General features: G+C 46.9%; 1 protein-coding gene across 3 annotated transcripts; it reads right to left on the bottom strand.

Moving 5' to 3' along the window:
* Positions 1–2,772: 2,772 nt before the first annotated feature.
* On the bottom strand, positions 2,773–23,063 carry MED26 (mediator complex subunit 26). 3 transcript variants are annotated; one of them, XM_030466489.1, is made up of 3 exons: positions 15,640–15,752; positions 5,810–5,884; positions 2,773–4,487 (listed from the first exon to the last, which is right to left on the bottom strand). In XM_030466489.1, exons 1-3 carry the CDS (start codon positions 15,691–15,693, stop codon positions 2,790–2,792), a joined length of 1,827 nt encoding a protein of 608 aa, XP_030322349.1. In that variant the 5' UTR covers positions 15,694–15,752; the 3' UTR covers positions 2,773–2,789. The 3 variants fall into 3 exon arrangements, with proteins under 3 accessions (XP_030322349.1, XP_030322350.1, XP_030322347.1); XM_030466490.1 differs by lacking the exon at positions 15,640–15,752 and adding an exon at positions 21,214–21,449 and having other exon boundaries at positions 2,774–4,487; XM_030466487.1 differs by lacking the exon at positions 15,640–15,752 and adding an exon at positions 22,936–23,063 and having other exon boundaries at positions 2,775–4,487.
* Positions 23,064–23,533: the final 470 nt, after the last annotated feature.

Raw genomic sequence — 23,533 nt, 5'->3', positions numbered from 1 at the left:
AGAGGAACCAAGTTCATGCAAGAATGAGAGTACACAGCAGATAGCACAGGGTAAACTTCATTTGAACTTGTTTACAAAATTGACAAAAAAAAAATAATAATAATAATAATCACCTTGTAAACTCAGTCACATTTGTTGGAGCTCACAGAACTGGTTATACTCGCATGCTGAAATAAAGATTGTCAAGCCTTGTCTCACCCTGGGTGGCATCCAAGTGACCCTTACAGCAAAACAAACTTGGTACAGAACAAGAGGTAAAGCTTGCATTGTGAGTGAGCTTTTCCAGCCATTTGTCCCCTTTTGCATGGGAAAGGGCTCTGATTCCTGACACTCCCTCAAGCAAAGCCAGATCAGCAGGGTCAGTTTGCTCCCTGGAACTGGCTGGAATCTGAAAATGGTGAAGAACTTGAGGCATCACCTCACTGAGTGTGATCCACAGGGGCCACAGATTGCATCAGAAATGTCAGCATGGAGGGAAAAGTTGGGTTTGTCAGGTGTGATGTAACACTTTGTTATTTCCTGAAATTTGCCCCAAAAGAGCACAGACCCTGTCCCGAATTAAAGACCATTCAGGGAGAAAAGGGAGAAGGGGTGAGGGAAAAGAAGGTGCAGTTTTTTACAGAAACAAAAAGCATTTTCCACAGGGACTGTCCCCACCATCAGATCTGAACAGCAAGCCCTTCCCCAGCTCTGAAGCACCCTGCTTGACCTCATCAGCTGCAGAAGGACAACGTGGAAGTAAACTGAAAATATACTTGGAAATATTTTTTGGTGAACACTTCTTGTGGTTTCACTCTCCTCAGATTTCAGGCATGGAAGCAAACAGACATCAGTGAAGATTTCTGAGACACCCACACATTTCAGTACCAGTCAGATCACAAAAGCAGGAGGTTTGTAACCTCAAAATAAACCAAACCAAACCCCGGGAATGAACCAACTGAATGGGTACCTGGTGAGGAACACCCTTTTTAACACATGCAAGAGCCTGACTCTGTTCTCCAAGGCAGGAGAGCTCTTGCCAAGGTTCTTCTCCTCAGAAGCACAAAAAGATCCAGCACAGAGTTCACATCCCTAAACCCAGAAATGTTTTTGGTATCATGTCCCCTCCTCTTCCCCTGGACAGAAACCCAGCACTGGGGACTGCAGAAAACAACCCCGAATGTTAAAGCAACAACAGTTGACAGAAATAGAAATTCTTAAGCTTTCCACATGGCAACCAGGCTGCATTGAAACCATTTGAACAGGAATAACACATCACAAAGTTACTGAGAGAAAGATGAGATGAACTGTGAAGCTTTTTAGGTATAAAGGTACAATAACAGCAACTGGGTTCTCAGTCTCCAGACCCTGGATGCAACCAGAGCTCAAAAATAATCCAACCTGTGTGACAACACCACCAAGATGCTTGGGAGACTCCTTGCACATCCCTGAGAGCTGCTGTCCAGAGTGTTGGAGGGGACTCAGCTTCAGCACTCTGCTCTGAGGGGTTCCCAGTCAGGATGATCACTGAGAGCTGAGCAAACTTTCAACAGAAAAACCCATCAGTTAAGTACAAAGAATTCACAAACTGGTTTGTGCAAATTTTTTTTATTTCCACATTTATATCACAATGTGTCCACTTAAAGGACCAAATAGCAAAGTTGCTCCCTTCTGCATCCCAAGAACACAGAAGTCTGGTTACTGTACATTCACTAAGGCTCTTTGTTTTTGCAAATTGCGTTTATGATGGATATCCATAAGGCAAACAATATCTAAAGGAATGGTAACAAGTATATTTCCAGCATACAAACAGGCTTCCTTTTTCCCTCTCACAGTACAGTTACAAACTTGTAGCACCCTCATTACATTTAGATTCTAGAAAAGGTGGGGTTTTTTCTCTCTTTTTTTTTTTCTTTTTTCTTTTTTCCTTTTTTTTTTGTTTTTTTTTTTTAATTTTTTTTCCTAGAAGTTTGCAGGAAGGGAAAAGGAGGAAAAATATTTGGCTGGTGGTGGTGGTGGGATCAAAAATATTGTTAAACATCTAGGTTTTTTTTTTTGCAGCATTTCTCAGAGACTGGATTTAAACTGAAACCAGACTAAAATATGTGGATGCCTATGGAATGTTGAGCTGAAGCTGGCTGCCCAGCCTGCAGTGCAACACCTGCTGTTTAAAACCCAATCTCAGTACCACATGGACTTGGAAAAAAAAAAGAAAAAAAAAAAAAAAAAAAAGAAAGAAAGAAAGAAAACAAAACACAATCATGTTCAGAGATGTGATACAAATAAAACTACAGTTTTTGCACATTGTCTCTCCAATATCTCACTGCCAAATAAAAAACCCAAATCAAATAAATAGATGCATATTTTGTTAAGGTAACTTCCACAATTCTCTGTACCTGCCTGTGATCAGATTCCGGCATTCAGAAAGTGCTGGAAATCCTCTTCACTTCTTGGGGACTAACACTTTTTTTTTTATAGCTGGCTCGCTCTAGAGTTTTGAACTCCAATTTATCACCCTTCGTGTGCCTTCCCTTGCAATTGTTACTAAACTGGTAGCAGCATTTCACAAAAGGAGAACGTAAAGGAAAGAGCTGTACAGAACCAGCTCCCTCCCACCCTCTGCTCCTTGGGGCTGTGTCCAGGCCAGGAGGCTCCCTCCAGCTGTAAGTGGCATTGTGTGTCTGCCCGTTTTGCTAACTGCAGATGTTAAAAAAAAAAAAAAAAAAAAAAAAAAAAGGAAAAAAAAAAAATCTTTTTTTTCTTTTTTTCTTTTTTTTTTTTTTTTTTTTTTTTTTTTAGCAAAACTGTACTCAGTCTAGGCAGACATAAGGCAGGATGTTCAGTCTCCCATCATCCCCGTGTGGATCTAGAGATATGCACTGTGTCCAATCATACCAGTTACCCTGTGTGTCGTAACAACCGTTCACACCTGCCCACTCCTGCTCACGTATTCTGTCCAGGTCACCACTCGTGACCTCCCTCGTGACCCCAGGCAAGTCTGTAGGTTTGCTGTGAGGAGCTAGAACGTGAGTCTTTCTAGCCTCTTTTCTAGTGCTTTCCTCCTGCTTTAAATACTCAGACATGAAGTAGTGAGCTCCTGGAGTCTGTACTCCTGATGAGGACAGCAAGCTACTCTGTCTGTTTAAATAGGACTGAATGATTTCATTTCTGGATAACTCTTTCCAGTTCGTTTGTTCAAAAGGGCTTTGCAGGTTGGGTTTTTGCTCCTGCTTTTCCGTTTCTGTCCTGTGCTGTTCAGTCAGTGCAGGGATTTCTACCTGCAAAGGATCTTTCTGTGTTAAAGGTTTTATCTGTCCTGTCATGGGATCAAAAGTGAGTTTTCTCTCTTTTAACCTCACAGGTTTCACACCCCCTTCTGTCACGTGCCCATCCAAGTTGACTGTGTAGTCTCTGGGTCGGTACCTTTTCTTCTTTTTACTGTCAGAACCTGAAGCAGCATCATCACTGTCCAGCTTTGAAGTGTCCTGTGAGAAGCCCACGTGTGACGTGAGAGGTTCCCCCGGGTGGGAGCTGGTTTTGCAGCTGGGAGACGTGTGCTGTTGTAGGGACCCTGCTGGGTGCCTGTGCTGGCTCTCAGAAGGTACCTGCTGCTCCTGCCAGGGCTGAGATACCTCAGGGACTGCTTGCTGGGTGAACTCCAGTCTTTTTGCTGGCATGGGAGGTGTTGATGGTTGCATCAAGGATGGTGGTGGTGATGGCACCTGTGCAGTGTCTAAGAACTGAGACCTTTGAGATGGACTGGGCATCGAATCCTTTGGTGAGTACGTGGTGTGCTGCCGAGCAAAAGTCTCCAGCCTGATGTTCCTGGGGCTAAAGGAGGAGCAGCGAGGGCTCTTGGGTTGGTGTGACAGCCCAGAGGCTTCTTCTGATTTCTCATGCTGCTGCAGCACTGCAGTCTTTAGTAACGAGGAAGTGCTGGAAGGTTTTACAAGTCCTGGAGAACTGGTGTGAGGTTTTACAGCATTTACTGGGATCTTATTGTGTTTATCGTTTTCACTGAGTTCTGTCCTGCTGCTTTCAGGCCCCCCGTGTAGATTTACGTCTACGGGACTAGGAAAATTTTCAGGACTACCCCCAATGCCATTTGTTGGAGGGGGTGAAGAGTTCTGTAATACTTCATGACTAGCTTTGGAGACGTTTGGGGGAGGAGGGCCCTGATGCACATCCCTGTGCTCGCTTTTCCTTTTCCGATTTCCCAGTTTCTCTGGTTTGGGAGAGTTTAGTTTCTGTATATCATTCCTGCTTTTCAACTCACTGATTGGCTTTGACCCAGCCACAGCAGGCAGCTGTGCTTCTGCTTTGCAGTTGTGAGCACCACCATTTGCTGACCCGGGGGGGTTGGGCAAGCCCCTTGGCACTGGGTCATTCTGGGTCACGGGTTCTATCAACTTCTGCCAATTCCGTAACAATTTCTTGGCACGTTTGGCAAGTTCCTCATTGGATGTCTTCTTCCTCACCTCATTGATAAGCCTCCCGAGCCTCGTTTCCTAGGAATAAAAGGAAAGTTGTTTTACAAACAGGTATCATTCTCAACAGGAAATTCCTGCTTTGTAACACCTGGTTAAAAACCACTGAAGATGTAAGGTTTGAATTAGTCCTTTTTGGAAAGGATTTGTCCTGTTGGAGCAGTGCTCTGCCAGGCAACACGAAACCTACTGCAGGTTTCAAGCCACCATGTTGTTATTCCCTGGCTAAAGCACCAGAGCCACTGGCTGTGAAAACCAGCAGAAATTAATCCTTTCATCAGTGAGAATCTTGAGAACCAAGGCACAAGCTCAGGTTAGAAGGGAAACCCAGCCTTCCAGGCAGAAATGGTGCCTGTTTATCATCAGAGCAGCAGAGAGAGGCAGGAGAAAAAAATTCCAGGATCTTTGCCTGTTCCAGTGCTACCCTGACAATAAAAAAATTTAAAAAAAATCTCCATTTCACAAACCTGACTAGCAGGGGTGCCACTGTGTCCTTCCTACCTTCTTCCTCCATCTCTCCTCTCCCTTCACTCCCCAGTATCTTGAGAACGTGTGAAAGCTCTAAAGAAGCAACCCTAGGGTGTCCCAGAGAGGCTTCGGAAGCGGAAGGAAGTGAAAGGTTTGATTGTTCCCAAAGCACATTTGAAAACAAAAGAATTGTTCCCCAAGTTGGATTACTTAAGAAAAGGACTTCAGAGGAAAACTGTGAGGGAAATATGCAGCACGTTGTGATACATCCACTGGAATACAGCTGGAGTTATGGTTAAGCAATCATGAAAAGCAAGCAACACCAATATTTTCAATATAAAGATTAAATTTAAAGACAATTTAACCATAAAAACTTCTTTGGTCTCTGTTTTCAAGAGTGGCCAAGTGAGACTGCAGCTGCTACCCCAGTCTGACACTTCAGCTTCTCACACACCTCATCTCATCAGCTGGATCAGGTACCTGGAACCTGCTTAGCTGAATTTCAGATTAATTTTATAGACACAGCCTAACCAGATCCTTGCTTCAGATTCTTTGGTGCTTACTCACCACACATCACCAAAAGGTGACCAGTACTTCATGGTGCTGAATGCAAGAGAATTAATCAGCAAGTGATTAATTTAGTGCCCTACACAAACAGGAACTGTGCTGCCCAGAATACTGATCTGAACCCAGAAAGAGTCACTGTGTGTCCACTGAGATGCCAGGAGCAACACAACAGGGACAAAATAATATCTTAATTGTGAATCCTTTGCAATCAACCTATTGTTTCAAGAAAAGCTCTTATGGAAATTAGATAGGCAGAGAAAATCCTTTGATACACATGAAAATCAAGTCATATGTAGAGGGTGACATACCTCAAGTGCCTCTTTGGTAATGGGATATTTCTCCAAGCTGGAGATGACTTCCAGCACTGCCACCATGTTATGGATCTGTAACAAGGAAGACAAAGTCACTTCATGTTTCATGTACAGGTCTGAGTTATCAAGTGTAATTTAGGACCTTCCACTTTATAATTGCTGGGAGCATTAATCACAAAATTGCTATCACTCTGTCTGGCTTTAGGGAGCCAATTGCTCAAAGAACAGGGACAAGGACACTTTACTGACCTAATTGGAAACAGCAGAAGCTGTAACAAACATACTCTTACCTAAAACTAAAAGAAACAAGAGCAATAAACCCACTGTGACTTATTAGCCAAGCCCTGAGACCCCCTACCCAAGGCATCAGTTAATTGTCCTACAGCCTAACCAGACACGGAAGTGCCAACAGGACCAAGACAAGCAACAAGTCAGGTCAGAAATCTTCCCCTTTATTCCTTCAGCCACTACTTTACATGGACACAAGTCACACTTCTACTCATTTGTTCCAAATATTTGCTGCTTCTTGCAGTGACACAGCAGGAACCCAAAGCCCCAGGTCCTGGAGCCCCAGCTCAGCAGAGGTGGGTGCTGTGCCCAGCAGGTGTCCCCAAACCATCACCCTCCTCCTCCACACCCATCACCCAACACCAGACTCAGGTTGTGTCTGCCCAGCCTGGGGGATGGTGAGGAGCAGAAATTCCCCTTCTCCAAGTGTGGAGATGCTGATGAGTTCCCCTGATGAGTTTTCCACTGAGTAACCTCTGCAGGGATTGAGCACGAGTGGGACTTCAGTGATTTCCATGAGAAACCCCAGAGTGCCCAGGGAGCTGTGTTCCCACTGCCTGATGTTAACAACATCAAAACCTGGGACTTCTAATTCACCTTTGTAAGGAGATTTAAAGGATAAGCCACAGAAAACTTGAATCACGGTCTCATTTATTGCTTAATTCCATTTGTGACTCAACTGGACATGAACTGGATCTGAGAAAAATCCAGTTTTTCCCTCTGCAGGGACCCCACATTTTCCTAAAGTCTCATCAGGAGCACAAGCAGGTAGCCCTACCCTCCTAGCCACAAGATTCTTCATTTTGGGACAAGGACTTTGTAAGGCTTAGCTTTTCCAAGGTAATTCTCCCCTCCTGGTAAAGCACCAGGAGAGAATCAGGAGCTGAAGTCTCTTCTTTCCAGACAATCCTGTGCAGAGACAACATTTTTTTTCCATCACAGAAGGATTGCTAAATGTTGGAGATACTTGGATGAATCTATCAGCAATTACATCTCTGCCTGATTTTTAAATTTACTTTTCTCAAACTTACTTTTAAAGTCCATGAAGGCTTTGAGTGATTCTGACTCTTACAGGCTGTAGAACCAACCTCAGACCAAAGATGAATGAATTTGTCATTTGTCTTTTCTCCACTGAACTCCACAGATATTCAAAGCCCTGCCACCTGCTCAGGTCTGGTAAAACTGCAGCTTTAAAGCAGCAATAATATGTATTTTGACATATTTTTGTTCTTGCTATTTCACTTCACTGACTTTCTTCCATGTTCTGATCCTTGCACTGCCCTCAGTGCCCAGGAAGGATGATTTAGCACCAGAGCTTAACACAAAACACCAGGATTTTTATTTTTTTAATTTCCAGAACCAAAGCACTGGGAATAGTTAATACTCAATTCTGGGAGTTTCGAGACAAACATTTTTAGACTTGCAAAACATGATCCTCTACAACCCAACATGTATTTTAGGCTATAAATGAGCAAGGTGCTACAAGGCTCTCTGCAGTGCCCCAATAACTGGTACAATTCTTTTTGCAGCTATTGGTAATCCCCAAATACTCATTACCTAAGTGATGGCCAAAAAGCCTCATTAGTCTATCAAAAGGGGAAAGTGATACCCTGTTGTACACCTGCAGAAAGATGAAACTGGTCAGGGAATTTCCAGGAACAGCTTTGCCTTTGTTTCAATTTACCCAGAGAAGCAGAGGGATGTCCCCAGCTGCTGCATCACCCCCTGGAGCCCAGGGCAGCACCAAGACTGAACTCACCCCCTGCTCTGAGGGACACACGATGCCAACGAGGAGTGAAAGCAGCCCCTGATGGCTCAACTGCTGGCAAAACACTAAAACACCCATTTCAGATTCTTCACACATTTGTATCCAGTTGGGAACACCCAGTGACACTGGAGCAGCCCCTGCCAGGAGCTCCGAGGCTCCGGATCAGCTGCAAGAAGCTCCTCTCGTTTTCCTCTCCTTTAGACCTGCAGGGAAGGATGATTCTTAACAGAGAAATAACTTCTAGGCAGGTCCAACAACTTCTCCACCCTTCCCCAGTAGTTTTGTGAAGTTTTCTGGGAATGCTTCACCTAAACTGCCACAAGAGAGGCTTAGGATTAAAAAAACCTCATGTTTGCCTCTTTCAAAATAACTACACCACAAGAAACTTCATGAAAACCAGACAGACCTTCCCAAAAATGCCTCAAGTGTCACCAATTCCATGTGAAGACCCTAACAGCAGCACACCAGTACCTTCACCTTCACCCACTTGTTACTGGCCTGACAACACAAAGATGCTGTCACCTAACTGACCTGAAGCCCCAAAGCCTACCAGGACATCATCCCACTTCCAGCAGCACCAAAAATGGTACTTTAGTAATGCAAGCAACTATTAAAAATGCTTCCTGGCTACACAGCAGCTCAGCAAATAACACATAGCAGAGTGGGAAGAAGGATTTTGGCAACCCCACTGTCTCCAGGCACTGGTTAAGAGGACAATTGCCCAAGTCACCACCTCAGGAACTTGCACGTTGGTTCAGCTTCTCTTTGCCTTTGTCTCCTTACACTGCAACCACCCCAAACCAGCAGCTTCCACAAAGCAACTCCAGGACTTTGCAGAAAACAGCTAAGAATAATTTATACAGCACTTAAATTCCCACATGTTACCCCCATGGTGTGAAGCCTGACTGGCACAGAGACCAAATCACCCAGAAGTTTACTGGAGAACATCTGCTTTGAGTCAGCCACCATAATCCTTTCCAGGCAACCCTAATGACAGTCACAGAAAACAGATTTTATTTATTCCATGCAAGTCTCCTGAAGTCATTCAGCCACACTCTGGAGCTTACTACTGGTATCTGAGATCTTTTCCAAGTAAAGCACTAAATGTTTTTACTCCAGCCTCAGACAAAAGCACAGGTTTCTGAACTCTCTGGAAAAGATCAAGCAGCTTAATGTCCTTCCTTTAACTGCTATCTTAATCCTAACAATTCAGTAACTGATTTCAGGGTGGTGCAGAGCAGTTGAAAAGAATAAGAAAGTGGGTTTGGGTTTAGGAAGTTTGAGGGACATCTGTTCCCTGACACCTTCCTGGGCTGATTTGAAAAGAGCAATAAAAATCAGGACCTGGAGAGCAGCTGGTACCAGTTAGCAGGGACTGGGACTCCCTTCAGGTGGGACCAGACCCAGTGTCACACTTTGCTTCTCTTCCTCCATGGATGGCCAGGGCAGTGCCAAAGCACAAAATGAGCACCAGTTTAACCCCTTTCCTCCCTCCTCAGGACAACCTGCACCTGGCTCCATTCCTGAGAAACAAATGTTGGAGAAAGATTCCATTGCAATTGTTTGAATAAATAAAAAGGTATCTTGACACAGTATAATCATGGAATGATTCATTTTCCTGGAATTCTCCTGAATTCACAGGGGAATTAATTCATTCTCCTGACATCACAGGTTACAACAACCAATAATCTGAATCCATGGTAAGCACCTTGAATATCTGCAGATATATTGTGAGAGAATGCATTTGTCATCACACTCCAACTCCCTTCTTCCACACATGCTCCAAATTCTATTTTCCTAGTTTCAAAGGAGGCACTTTTGGACCATTTTCCCACCTGTAGTATCAAACAATCTTACAAAATCAAGCAGAGAAGCAGCCCTACTGTGGGAGACTAAACCAGACCCATCTTTCCTCTGACATAAATCCACATCTCTGCTGCCAAGCTGCTGTTTCCTGGTAGCAATTCATCCCTGCACAAGTTCACAGGAGCATCTGTACCATGTTTTATTGCCTTCCCCCTGCTCCTAGGGACAGCAGCATTTTATTGGGTAGTTATAAAATCTGCCATAGATCTATAGGCTGTCTATACCCTTAGGAAACGTTCAAGAAATTCCCAGGGTCAAGGTCAATGCTGCTGAAATTGCCAGGAAAGCAGAACCAATTCCCAGGGGTACAGGAACAGCACCTCGAGCAACATCACCCACTCAGGTTTATTTTCTCCAGAGCAGTGGAATCATCACCTGCACCAAAAGCACCAAGTCCTACCCTGGGCTGGGGTCTCTGCCCCCAGCAGTGCATGTGTGTAAAAGCTCCTCCATGGCATAAGACCCTGAAAGATGGAATAAGAAGGAAGAAAAGAAAAGTTGCTCTTCATAGGAGGCTTTATTTCAATGCAGCAATGGAAATACAGCAGAATAATGTTTATTTAGCACTTCACAGAGGATGCATTAGATACCACTAATGCACTAGACACTGACAATACATTTCATATTATGTCTTTTTTTTTTTCCCAAAGATACAGACTAAACACAAAGTTAGAATTCAGGTTACAACCTGCTGGTATTTAGTTCAGTTCCCTTGCAACTGATCTATTAACAGTTTCCCCTACCCCCAATGTGACATGATGCTGTCTAAAGATAGGGGACACGAGATGCTATTCACAGAAGTGACATACCAAAAAGATGACCATGCACTACTTTGCTCATAATGCTTGAAAATGTTTGAAAGTCAGCTTGTTAAGTGGAGTTCAAATAGTCACCTGGACACAAAAGGTATTTTTCAAGGTGGTGGTGAGTTTTGCAATAGCATTTAAGTAAAGCAGATCTTTAAACGTGAAGGAATCAATGATTTGAGTTGAAAAATCAGCCACTGAGAGCATCTTCTATGGCAGAGACATCACTTTGGAGCCCATGCTTTGAAAACTGATCAGGAATTAGTGCTGCAAAGCAAGAGGTACAGGAAATGCTCCTTGACTACCAAAAGCTTGACTACCAGGCACAGCAAGAACTTCTTGCCTCTGGATTTAACATTTCCAGGTCCAATTTTAAGATCCAAAGCTATTTGCATACATTTTATCTGTACTTGGGCTTTAGTTAAGGGTGAAGTAACACCATCCAGATACCTTCTCACATATACTTTGCAAAGCCAGGATCAACCAAGAGTCAGGTCAGGTTCCACCAAAATGCTGCATTGTGCAGAACCCCCCAGACCTGGAATATTTCACTTGAGTGAAAACACCAGGTTAGCTCTCTGGTACCTTTTGGCAGTGTGCAGACACATAACTGAGGTGTGGAGAGGCAGGAACAGCCAAGAGATCAAGCAGAAAACAGTTTGCCTTGGCAGGGAGCAACAGCTCTGAGACACAAACCCTCAGCACCTGGGAAGTGCCAGCACCACTCCCAAGGGGACTCCTGACCCTGGCAGCAGCCCCCAGGGATGGCCATGGTGTAGCACAACATCAGACTTGGGCAAGGCTGGAAAAACCACCCCTTGAAAGTGGTAAATTCATGGAGAAGATCTAAAAGGTGGTGAAAAACAGAGGATGGAAGCAAAACACACACCCAGAAACCAAGCAGATGAGAGGAGAGTGGTGGCACCTTGAGGGAATCCTTCTCCTCTTACAGGAAGAGGGCTCTGAGGCAAACTCTGTAATGTTTTGCTCCATTCATATTCATCAGCCAATAATTGAAGAGCTTCTTGTGACTCCAGAGAGGGATAATTGTCACTAAACATTTTGTATAACACTGGAAGAACTGCAGCAGCAGTGCCCACCCCTCAGTTTATCAGCACCACACAAGACACTACGAGGTGAACCCCAACTCCCCCTCTCTCTTCTTTTTCCATGCCCCAACAAAACCAACCAAACAGCCAGACCATAAATTTGGGTAAAACCATTTTGGGGAAGAAATTTATGATTTAAAAAGCCCAGCAGCTGGAGGGAAGCTCAGCTGCATGAACTATTCCTGAACTGGAAAGATGTGTGTGGCACAAAGTCAAGATAAGGGAACAGAGTAAGGAGTGAGTAGTGTGGACCACAAAGCCAGTCCCTGTCACAGCAGGGCAGAACCCACTCAGTGGTATCTACCACAGCACACTGCAAGCAAGATAATTTGAGTTTTGTTTTTCACTCAGCACCACACTGATAAGGAATGGGGTAGGAATCCAAATTCAGCTGGAATTACACGTTCATCTCAAGGCACCACAGCTCAAGAGGAAAGCAGACAAAGAGGAGTTCAGAGGAAAGCAGTGGTAAGAGGTTTTGAAAAGAGGGTTAATAAGAAAAAGTTCTCAGTTCACACAGTATTGAAAAAATAGGGAGGAGACACACAAAGCCTGAAATCAGCTTTCCTATGCTTTATTAGTCATAAGAAAATGGTGATCAACTGTTTTCATGCTCGCTGGCCTAATTTGCAACATGACAAATACTGATTGCATATTAGACATAAACAGAGAGCTGGCAGTGCTCTCAGAGCAGCTCTCAAACACTTGCCAGACCCACTACAGAGGTTTAAGACCAGCACGGAGCAGAAACACACTGCAAGCCCCACTTCTCAAGAGGAATTCAGAATTGTGTCCTCTCAGAGAGATCCCTCCAGGTACTCAGTTTGCATGACAAAGGACAAAACACTTCAAAGCCCTCTGACCCCCCCTGCCCCACTCCCAGACAGTTCCTGGAAAGAACCCGATCCCAGGGGAATATCCAGGGCTGCAGCAGCCCCCCCAAAAGCAGCTGTCACCCCCCAGCCTCTGCAGCCACTTCACCATTTCACCCACCTCCTGCTTTTCCCTCTCCACCACAACACCTGAGCACATTTTGTCCTGCCCAAATAAAGCATCATCAAATCAGAACAAAGATGGAAAACTGGGAATGTGACCCAGCTCTGCACACCCTTTGCCTTTTGGTGTAATTCTACAGATCCCACAGGCAGCTACCAAGAGAGTGGAACAAGAGAGTGTTTTATCAGGACTTGTCAAGTGTTGGGCTGCATGAAATGATGCAAAATATCCCCCTCCAGGTGCAGCACTAGCTACAGATTATTTCAGCACAATAAATAACACCCACAGAGCATATCACCAACACACAAGCCCCAAAAACTCAATCACTACTCAGGACTAAAGGCACATAACCACAATACAGAGTTGGACACATGATAACCAGCTCTCCTCCTCTCCCACTTGTACAGAAAATACAACCAGATGAATCCTTTAGTCACTGTTTATTATCAGCCAGGAACTGAAGTTCAAAATGATTGCTTGTAAATTTAAGAGAGCCAGAAAATGAGGTTGCTGTGCATTCAAAGTCTTGGGAACAACTGGTCCTACTTTAACAAGAGAAATGCAGTTTGCTGATTATTCAGGCAGACTACTACAGAATCTACAGAAAATTCAGCCTTAAGATGCACCCCTTCTGGTTTATGATGATCTCTGTGCTTTCCACAGGAAGGAGAGAGCCACTCATTGGGGTATTCAAGGCACAGGAGGAGCCACTTCAGCCCAGCTCCCTGGTATTATCAACCCCAGTTAGGGCAAAGTCAGACACCAAACTAGATTAGGAGAATGACCCTTGGAGGCATGGCCTGGCCACAGCCACTCTGCAATCACCTTGCTTAATCTTAATACACTCCAGAGAACTACTGGAGATTTAAAATTATGCAACACGCATTTAAGGACTGGATGAGAATGGCTTCAAAGGGTCAAGAGCTTTCTGAAGTTCTTCAGTATTGTGTTACCCATCACCTGGAACACCAGCCCGGAGCTGTTGGAACACACAGCAGTTCAGAGCTGCACCTAACACAGAAAAGCCCCTCCACAATATAAACTTTTCACCCTTTTCTTAAAAAAAAGAAAGAAAGAATCACATTATCACTGTACTGTGTACTTTCAAATGCAGCAGGGCAACTTTTTTTCAAATGCCAGATAAGCTGCTCTGCTGATTCCTTAAGTGATAAAGGAGACCAAGGTAAAGAAGGCTGTTAAATACATTGCCCTGTGAAATACATTCATTCATCTGACAGAAGCACCACATGCTCACATGACTGCTCATGAACACTTAAGCACAGAGTATTTGTTAACAAAATCTGAGAAAAACAGCCCCACAAATTGGGAAAGTTTGAAATACCAAGTTTGGAGAGAAATTGCTGTATCCTTTTGACAGCTGATAGAGAATTCCCATCAGCACACACCAAGCTTTATGGATATGCAAAAAAAAAAAAACAAAACCAAAAGCAATTTACCCATCTGCTAAAAGTGTTGCTCACCAAATTCCAGATAAAATGCTGCTGCCAGTCACCCATTTCCAAACATCCCCCCCCAATCCAAATATCTCCAAATCTCTGAAGACTGTGCCTGATAATCAGTGGTGAATGCTGGGCCATTCCAGGCAGTGGCACAATCATTAGCAGCTACTTGCCAACAAAATGAGTTTTCTACCTTTGGCTGAACTAAAAAACTCTCCCCCAGGAGGATGTGAGCACACCACACATCTCACAGCTTCCCAGGTGGAGGGTGGAGAGCTGCCTACCTTTGGGACCAGCTCCACTCCAGAACCAGTGGCCCAGTGTGACCAGGACAGGAGAAAAGAACCCAGCACCCCACCAGCATTTTATTGATGTTTAAATACAGAAGACTCGAGAAGCTGCAACATGGTGCTGGTTCTCTCAAACCTAGCAGCAAAAAAATGTCATGATTTTCACTTCAGCAACCCCTTGGCAGCCAAACTTCAAAACTCCAGTGGAGAAAATGCTACAAAAAACCAAAATTCAGTAGCTTGGACTTTGTTAAACTGAAACTCTTCCACCCGTGCAGCTGCCATGAGGCCCTGGGATTCTGAGTGTGCAGGTTCCACCTCTGCAAACCCCATCCCACCCTGCTCAGCTCCATCCACCAACCAACTGCAGTTTTCTCCAAGGATAAACTCTAATATTGAGGCACAGGTTCTCCTGGAACTTTCAGGATGATAACTTACACACAAACAGAATTTCCATGTTCCTACCCATGCAATTAATTCACACAGCATGAGGAGTGTTCCTCCTGGCCTTGCTACCAAGCTCAAGAGTGCTCAAGTTACAGAAACTCAGAGCTGTTTGCAGATGTCCTGCACGGTTGTTTGCTGAAGTTAGAGTGCATCAATCACCACCTTGGGGAAAAAAACCCAACAGAATACCCATGCTTCTTGACCTTCAGAAGTTCTACATGCCTTAAAAACCCCCCCATGGATGCAGTTTGATGTTGATACTCAGCAAGCTGATTCGGCATGAACACAGAGAGGTGAGAAAGCATCTCCACCAGAGCACTGCCTGTCTCTCAGGCAAGATTTCCACCTCTGCACAATCTTTACAGCACCAAGTTTCAAAAAAAAAACCCACCCAGCTGAGGATGTTGCTGAATACTACAGGCTGGGATGTAGGATTCCTCTCCTCCCCAGCTCCTCTGATGGAAAATCACTTTGTTCACTAAAGCAGAACAAATTCTGATTCACTTCCAGTGATTCCTCAATGGAAATTTCTACCACCAACTGTTTGGAGGTGTTGAAAATTGTAAACTTTGAGATGGACAATCCCACTAAAGCTGACCCCTGAAAGCCATGCCCCAGGAAGCACTGACATGCTGCTAACTTTAGCAGATTGCACCTTGAATTAAAGCAATTTGCTAGCACTTAAATATTGTTCCAAAGACTGAAAACATGAATTACCTGCAGAAAAGAATAATTCAGCTGTTAAATACCCAATAAACAACCCTACTTTTACATTAAGCTAAATGTGATGCACTTACCTTTACCTTCAAATATTTCTTGAAAGCCCAAGGTCCTGAGAGGGGCCACAACATTCCATGTTATACAGGCAGCAGAAAGTTTATTTGAAGTTATCACCAAGCACAAAATGTGTGAGACGAGATAGCAGTAAAGTGTTATCAGCCCAAACAGACATGGTTTGGTTTTTTTCTCATGAAAACTACACTGACATTCATTTTAACTCCCTATCTAACACACTGGAGCAACTATGACTTAAGAGAAGTGCTTCTTAATTGACATCAGATTTCCCCAGTGGGCAGAATCTGTTCTTCCTTCCCCTATCCTGAAACTTTTCCTGGTTCCTGAAAAAAACCAAACAAACCAACACTCCACTTGTCAACTGCAGCAGCTCCTTGAAAAAGCTGCAGAAGGCTCTTCCCTCACAGGGTGAAAATGCTTCACTTGCTCTGGCACTACTTAGACCAGGAGCCAGGGTGACAGCCCTACTGTGTCACAGCCATCCCAAAAACCCTGAAGAGAGGGAACAACTCACACCTTACATACCCCCAGCCTGGGCTCACCTCATCTGGCTCTGCAGAACAAATTACAAAACCCCAAAGAGTGACAAACTGGAGTTTCTACCCTAAGGTCCAGACTTGTGAAACTCAGGCTAAGCCAAAGGTCTGCACATTTTGTAAGACACAGATTGGCTCCCTCCCCACACTCTGGTTCATGGTGACTGGCAGAGATTATCCCTGTTTACCTACAAAAAAAAAAAATCAGTTCTTCCATTCAATAAACTGCTTCATGGTTACATCAAGAAAAATGTCTCAGAGGAATTATTTCCCCCCCCCCAATGCTTCTGCCCTTCAGCTTCTGAGCAATCCAAGGGCTCATTTCTCACTGAGGGTCCACACTGGAGTGTGTGCAAGCAGCTCCTGGCTGCCAGCTGCTGTCACTTGGGCTGGCAAAGGACACAACCCAAGGGGTGGCTGGAGGGGCTCTGTCCCCTCTCCTCAGCACACAGGAGCCCCAGGACTGCTCTGTGCCACAACTGTCACCTCCCTGAGGCCGGGCAGGGGGAGAGCCCCTGCTGAGCCCCCTCTCAGGCAGGGTTTGGCCAGGTGAGCTCCTGGGCCAGCTCCCAGCAGGGTCAGGCAGTGCCAGCACAGGGAGGGACCAGGAATGTGCAGCTGGAGGTGGGAAGTGGATGAGGATCACAGGAGCTCTCCCACCGGGTGTGGCTCCATTGGCAGCCCCTGCTGAAAGCACAGAGTCTGAACCAAGTCAGTGCAACCCGGGAGCAGCTGAACCATCAGCCAGGGCCTTCCCCATCTGCTCTTCAGCTGCAAAGCTCACTGGCTCGGGAGCATCCTCCACAAAGGAGCTTTCCAGCCTCTGCTCCAGGGGCACATCCCAAGCCCTCTTGCATCACTGCCCTGCAGAGCACCCAGGGGATGGCTCCAGTCATCCTTCAGCCACACACGAGTGACAGTGACTACAATAAAGTCTCCACGAGTGAAACTTGACCATGAGGCATCCCTTCTCATCTCACAGAACACAGCCAGGCTCTTATCCACGTGGAGAACTTTCAGAGGGAACACATCCCCCTTTCCTAAGAGGTCCCAAGCCAGCCTGCTAAGGGGAAGCAGGAGGAAGCAAACAGAACTCCCCTTTTCCAGCTTCTGAACTTATTTAAACACTTTAATACCCAATTCTGCTGCCACACGTGCACCAGTGCTGTTTGTGATGCACCAGGAGTTTTATCAGGCAATTGAGCTACATCAAAAAGTACCTGTGAAAAACAACACATTTATTGTCTTTTTTTTTTTTTTTAAAGCCCCTGATCAACTCAGTTTACCACAGGATCCTGCAAATTGCTGCACACAGAAATTGGGTGTGTGTGGCAGGAGTGAGAAGTGGGTGTTATTTAAATTGTCACTGCACAAACACTCAAATTACAGCTTCAGAGCAAATAACTACTGCCATCACCACTGCAACCTGGGGAGTTTCAAGGAATTAACAACAGAAATGCAATTTGGCATCCCTCTCACTCTGACCCCTCAACCCAAACTCTCTGCTACTTTTCTTGGCTAAGATTTTCTTAGCAGCCCCAAACTTTATAATGGTCCCAGAGCTGCAAGGACTACTGCACAAATGGAAAGTGTTTCTTGAGCTGTCTTCTGAGGAGGTTAAGAAATCAGCTGAATTAACACCAGGAAGAAACTGACCAGTATTATCCAAGCAACTCACCAGATAAGTGCTAACTCATACCTGTGGAAGCATGGCAGGCACTGCTGGAATGTATTTCCACCAAAAAGCTATTTTGGAAAGAGCTGGATGGGAAAGTTGCAAAGCAAGGCCAAGAAACCCACCATACCACCACCTCAAACAGGTGGCTTCAAGTGAATCCAGCTGTTTGCAACAAAAAGCACAAAAAAACCCAAAAGCAGTCACCCTCAGTTAAGGTTATTTTTCAAAATAAATTATGAAGATACTGAAGACAATGAGACTTACTCCATCAGGCCCAAATCTGCATCTGGAACTCAGGGCTGACCCAACTTTGGAGTCTGTGTGGTAGGAAACGCCACAACCACCTGCATGTTTCCACACACACCTGAAACACAATCCCCAGCCTTGATGCACAAAATGTGAGACTGCTTGAAACAAGATAAGCTACAATAAGAAACAAAAAAGGGGAGAGGTACAACAGGTTCCATCCTCCCTGCATGCTGCAGCCTCCTCAGAATTGATAAGCTTATTAAGGCCTGACAGAAAAGGATAAAGCTAAAGCAAAAGCCATGCCCGGGCTACTTTCGCCCACACGGAAAACTTCCCTGCATCCAAAGGAACCACCAAACCCTTCCTGAAGCCAAACACCCCCATCCTCCCCTCCACATCCTCACAACAGCACCTGACACCTCCTCCCCTCCCTTGCACACTCAGTTATTGAAAGCACACACTGCTGAGAGAGGGGGTTGTGTCTAGGACTTGGGTAAAGCAATGGAAGAGCCCTGGAAGCATCTTGAACTCTGACTGGAGCAGCAGCTGGAAGATCAGCCCAGGCCAAGGGGCTGCTGAACATCTTACAGCACAGGAACCAATTTCTTGTTAATCACAGAATCATAGAATCAGCTGGGTTGGAAGGGACCTCAGAGATCATCAAGTCCAACCCTTGATCCACTCCTGCTGCAGTTCCCAGCCCATGGCACTCAGTGCCACATCCAGGCTCTTTGGAAATCTCTCCAGACACGGAGAATCCACTACTTCCCTGGGCAGCCCATTCCAATGCCTGATCACCCTCTCCAGAAAGAAATTCTTTCTCATCTCCAACCTAAACCTCCCCTGGCACAACTTGAGACCCTGCCCTCTTGTCTTGCTGAGAGTTGCCTGGGAAAAGAGCCCAACCCCCCCCTGGCTCCAACCTCCTTTCAGGGAGTTGGAGAGAGTGATGAGGTCTCCCCTGAGCCTCCTCTTCTCCAGCCTCAACACCCCCAGCTCCCTCAGCCCTTCCTCACAGCAATTCTGCTGGATCCCTTCACAGCCTCCTTGCTCTTCTCTGGACCTGCTCCAGCACCTCAAGCTCCTTCCTGAGCTGGGGGGCCCAGAACTGGACACAGGACTCAAGCTGTGGCCTCCCCAGAGCTGAGCACAGGGGCAGAATCCCTTCCCTGGACCTGCTGGCCACGATGGTCCTGAAATAATTCAGCTCATGGCCCTCTCCTGAAGGTCTGAGCAGCCAACTCAGCTACCTCATGGATGGCAGCTTGATTCCCAATCCACTCCAATCACACAGCAAGCATCTAATCCTCAAAGCTGGGGCTGCATCCCAGAGAGGTATTAATGGCAAATCATTAATTTATTGGCCAATATTGAAGATCAAGGAAAGAACGAGTTAATTGCAAGCACAATTCTAAGAGCAGTGGGGAAAGACAGGCTTCCCCACTGAGCTCAAACTAACAGCTCTCATTATTCCTGCCATCAGGTAATCAATTCCCTGAGGAGCACAGAGCACAGTTTAACAAGGTGGAGGTGTTCTGCTTGCTGGAAGAGGTGGTTTGTCCACACACTGAACCTAAATGGAAAAGCATTGGTTCTACCAGAACCAGGAATATCTCTCCTGGAAGATCCCACCCAACTGCTCCAGTAAGGATTCAGACATTCTGCTCCAGTTACTGTTTCTATGTTTCTTCCAGGAAAAGGACTTTTCTTGTAAGAAAACCCTGTCACTCCTCAGTGTGGTAACACCAGTGACCTCCTGCTTTCCTCTAACAGGATTCCTGGTTCCTTCTCACAAAGAGCACAAGCTTTGGAAGGAAATTGATATGGATACTTAGTGTTTAAGTCAAGTAGCAGAAGGAGCTTGCCCATAGGGGTTTTTTCCAGGGGAAAAGGCTGAATAAATGAAGACATAACACCAGACATCCCAGGTGGCTTCCAAGATGATGTAATTTTTTTTTTAAATAGCTTATTTCATATAGCTCTCCTTTGCAATAGAGGTTACTTGTGTAAATTCTGAACTGTGTGAAACAAAGTTATAAATATATTCTGCAGCTATTACTAGAAGAGGTCTCAAGTGCTGGATGCATGTGTACAATGAAAACATTGCTCCTGAGTCAGCACACTTCATGGAGCAGCTAAAACAAAGATGAACAGTTGGCAGAGATGATTTCTCAAGGCAAGCTGGTTCTGAAAGCTTGGGTAAAAGATTCTTTTGACCAGTTCAGCTCAACACAGGAAGGGAAACTATTTTTTAATTTTTTTTCTAAGGCAGGACCTCAAAGTGAACCAAGATCTGTCTACACCACAAGGACCACACTGGAATAAAGATCCACACCAGAGAACCAGTTTGTATCAGAGAATGTGTCACTGAGGCTTAAATCTACAGTGTCCCCAAGTAAAGACTCACAAAGAAACATCTCCTCCTCCTCCTCAGCCTCACAGACCCCTTGCATACTTGACAAGATCAGGGCAGTTTTCACCCTCTCTGCTCTCCAGAAACACACACACAGCTTGTTGACAATAATATTGAAACTTCTGAATGAAATCCAGGCCTCAAAGCTTGATTTCCTTGGTAAAGAAGGAAGTCAGTGACAAAGATGAATACTTTAAGCTCAAATGCAACCACATCTTTTAGAAGAAGATTCCAAAAGCCAGAAGAGCATCAAGAGTTTCCTGTGAGTACCAGCAAGTGCTGCAGCTCACAGCTCCATTGACTTCCTCCTGCAGAAAAACATCACACCAGTTTCTTACCCTTTTATACTGGTGGGATCCCCAAGTGGGATTAAATTCAGAATCTGCTTTGAAGCATGTTCAAAATGTAAGTTTTTCTTGCTTCATGAAAGTGGCATGACAGATGGTTTGACTGATTCTTCACCCTGTATTCTATGTGCTTTGGAGAGAGAAAGTCTGAGGCCTAAGCCTGCACACCAAATAACTACACCACCTCTGCTCTGCTTGGAAGAAAAGGTTAAACTGGAAGACAGCCCCCTGCCTACAGGCATTTCTAAACAATGGGCTGATTTTTCTGCCACCAATTATTGCCCTGGATAAGTATCAAGTATGTAGAATTATAATTTAACATACATCACTCCTAAGCTTATGGAGCTACTGACCTGCTGGAAGCTCAGCAGAGCTTTTGGCTGATGCTCAAACTTCCCTTTCCCAGCTGCCTGCTTAGTGCTGCTCCCTCCACACACCCAACCTGCAGAGAGACTCCAGCAGAAAGCAACACTGACACACAGAGAAGAGGATCCACCACAAAATTTATTTCCTGGCTGCTTAATTCTGCACAGCCACAGTGTTTCAGGAAGCAGACCAGAAGGAGGGTAACCATTGGTGCTGACAGTTTGGAAGCAGAAAGAAACCAGAGATCTGTTACAGTTTTATTGAACTGGGTTGGCACTTGGTCTTAGCATCAAGTGAAAAATTTGCAGCCACAACAAGAGAACTCAGACAAACAAAACTCATGCAGTGCACCCACTGACACTTCAGCTGGAGCCAGTGCAAGCTCAACTTTGATATTTAGAGGTCCACAATTACAATTCACTGCTGTTCCTCAAACATGTAATACTGCAGCCCAGGACAAGTGCACATCACAGGGGATTACTGAGGAAGCTACAAGGTCAGGGTGCTTTTTCCTCACTGCCACACACAGGTCACTGCAGAATGTTTCTAAATGGCAACAACTTTATCAGCTACTTTAAGACCTCAGTAACAGGTGTATGATAAGAAAACCCACTTATTCAGGCAAAAGCAGGTAGGAGTTTAATAGAATGAAAACACTGTTTGACATCCCCAGCCTCCTGGAATCACACACACACACTCAACACGTGTGACACAGGTGTAGTGCCCCCACAAACTGCAGATGGCCAAGGCAAACCCACCTTTGCATCCTGCTGGGGCTTACTGGTCATCTAAGGCTCAAAAATCTTAAGACAGATTGCAGGCTCTGCAGTCCTCTCACAGCAATAACCACCTAAGCAAAGAACTGCTCTCCTCTGCCAAAAAAACCCTCACCTGAAAGTACATGAGACTTCAGATAACCAGGACTTCAACCTTAAGGCCACTTATAGGTAAAACATACCCCGACTCCTGTGCTTACAGCACATCCCAGGAGCAGCAGATAAGCTCATTAGCGCACTGCAGGAAGGGATAACAGCGAAGATCGAGGCTGCTCGGTGCTGGAGCAGCTCCAGAGCCCCCAAGCCACCGTCGAAGCCCTCCCGGTGTCCCCGCAGCCCAGGACACCCCACAGCCCGGCCTGGAGGCGGCCGCAGGGGCCGAGGAACAGGTGGGCGCCCCGAAAGGTCCCGGCGAGCAGCGGCGGAGCCCGGCCCAGAGCCCCCTGCAGGCCGCACCCGAGCCGCGGCCTGGCGTGAGGAGGCCGCCGGGCCGCACACCGCATGGCCGGGCAGCGCCGGCCGGGCCCCGGGGGGTGCCGTGAGGCGACGCGGCGGGGGAGGGACGGCCGCAGCCCCCTGCCAGGAGGAGGAAAGAGGCCGCCGGTGCCACCGCCGCAGCGGCCCCGAACGCCGGCGGAGGGGAAGGGGCGGCGAGGCGCCGCAGGCAGCGGGACCCCGGGCGGGCAAGGCGCCGGGGAGCTCCCCGCTACCGCCCGCAGCGGAGGCTTCCGGTGCCCGGGGAGGAGGCCGCCCGCAGCCGCCGTCCGGCGGGGAGGTGAGGCGGCGGGGGGCGGGCGGCCCCGGTCAGCGGCGCGGCGCGGCGGTTACCCCCGGGAGGGAGCGGGGCTGCGGGGGGCCCGGCGGCGGCTCGGGGCCGGTGTCCCCCCCGCTGCCGGGCACGGGAAGCGCGGGGGCTCGTCGGGCCGTACTCACGTTGCTCTGCGGGTCGATGGCCTGCAGCAGCCGGTCCCTGATCTGCTGCGGGGAGGGGGCCGGAGCCGCTGTCATTGCCTGTGCGAAGCGGGGCGGCTGCGGCCGGGGCGGGCGGGCGGCGGGGCCAGGCCGGGCCGGGGCGGCGGCTCCTCACTCGCCGGCGGCGGCCTCCTCGGGAAGCCGGAGTCGCATGTTCGCTCCCCGCGGAGGCGGGGGAAGCGGCGCTCGCAGCGGGACGCGGTGCCGGAACCGCGACGGCGCTACCGGGCCCGGGCCCGACTGTTCCGCTCGGGGCCAAACTCAACTGTGGGCAGGAGCAGCCCCGCGCAGGGCACCCTGGGACACGCCCGATGCCGTAAGAAGCGGCGCGCCCCTGACGCCCCGCAGCACGCACCGGCGGGCACGCACCGCGCATGCGCTGCGGGAACCAACACCGCGCAGGGAGCTGAGGGCGCCTGCGCTGAGGGGGAGGGAGAGAGGAGGAGGAGGGAGAGAGGAGGAGGAGGGCTGGCGGCTGGGGAGAGGGGGATGGAGGGGGAAGCGAGGCTGGGATGAGGGGGATGGAGGGGGAAGTGAGCTCAGGGTGAGGGGAATGGAG

The sequence above is a fragment of the Calypte anna genome, chromosome 28 (genome assembly GCF_003957555.1).
Source record: "Calypte anna isolate BGI_N300 chromosome 28, bCalAnn1_v1.p, whole genome shotgun sequence".
NCBI lineage: Eukaryota > Metazoa > Chordata > Aves > Apodiformes > Trochilidae > Calypte > Calypte anna.
This window is presented reverse-complemented; position numbering and strand designations above follow the sequence as displayed.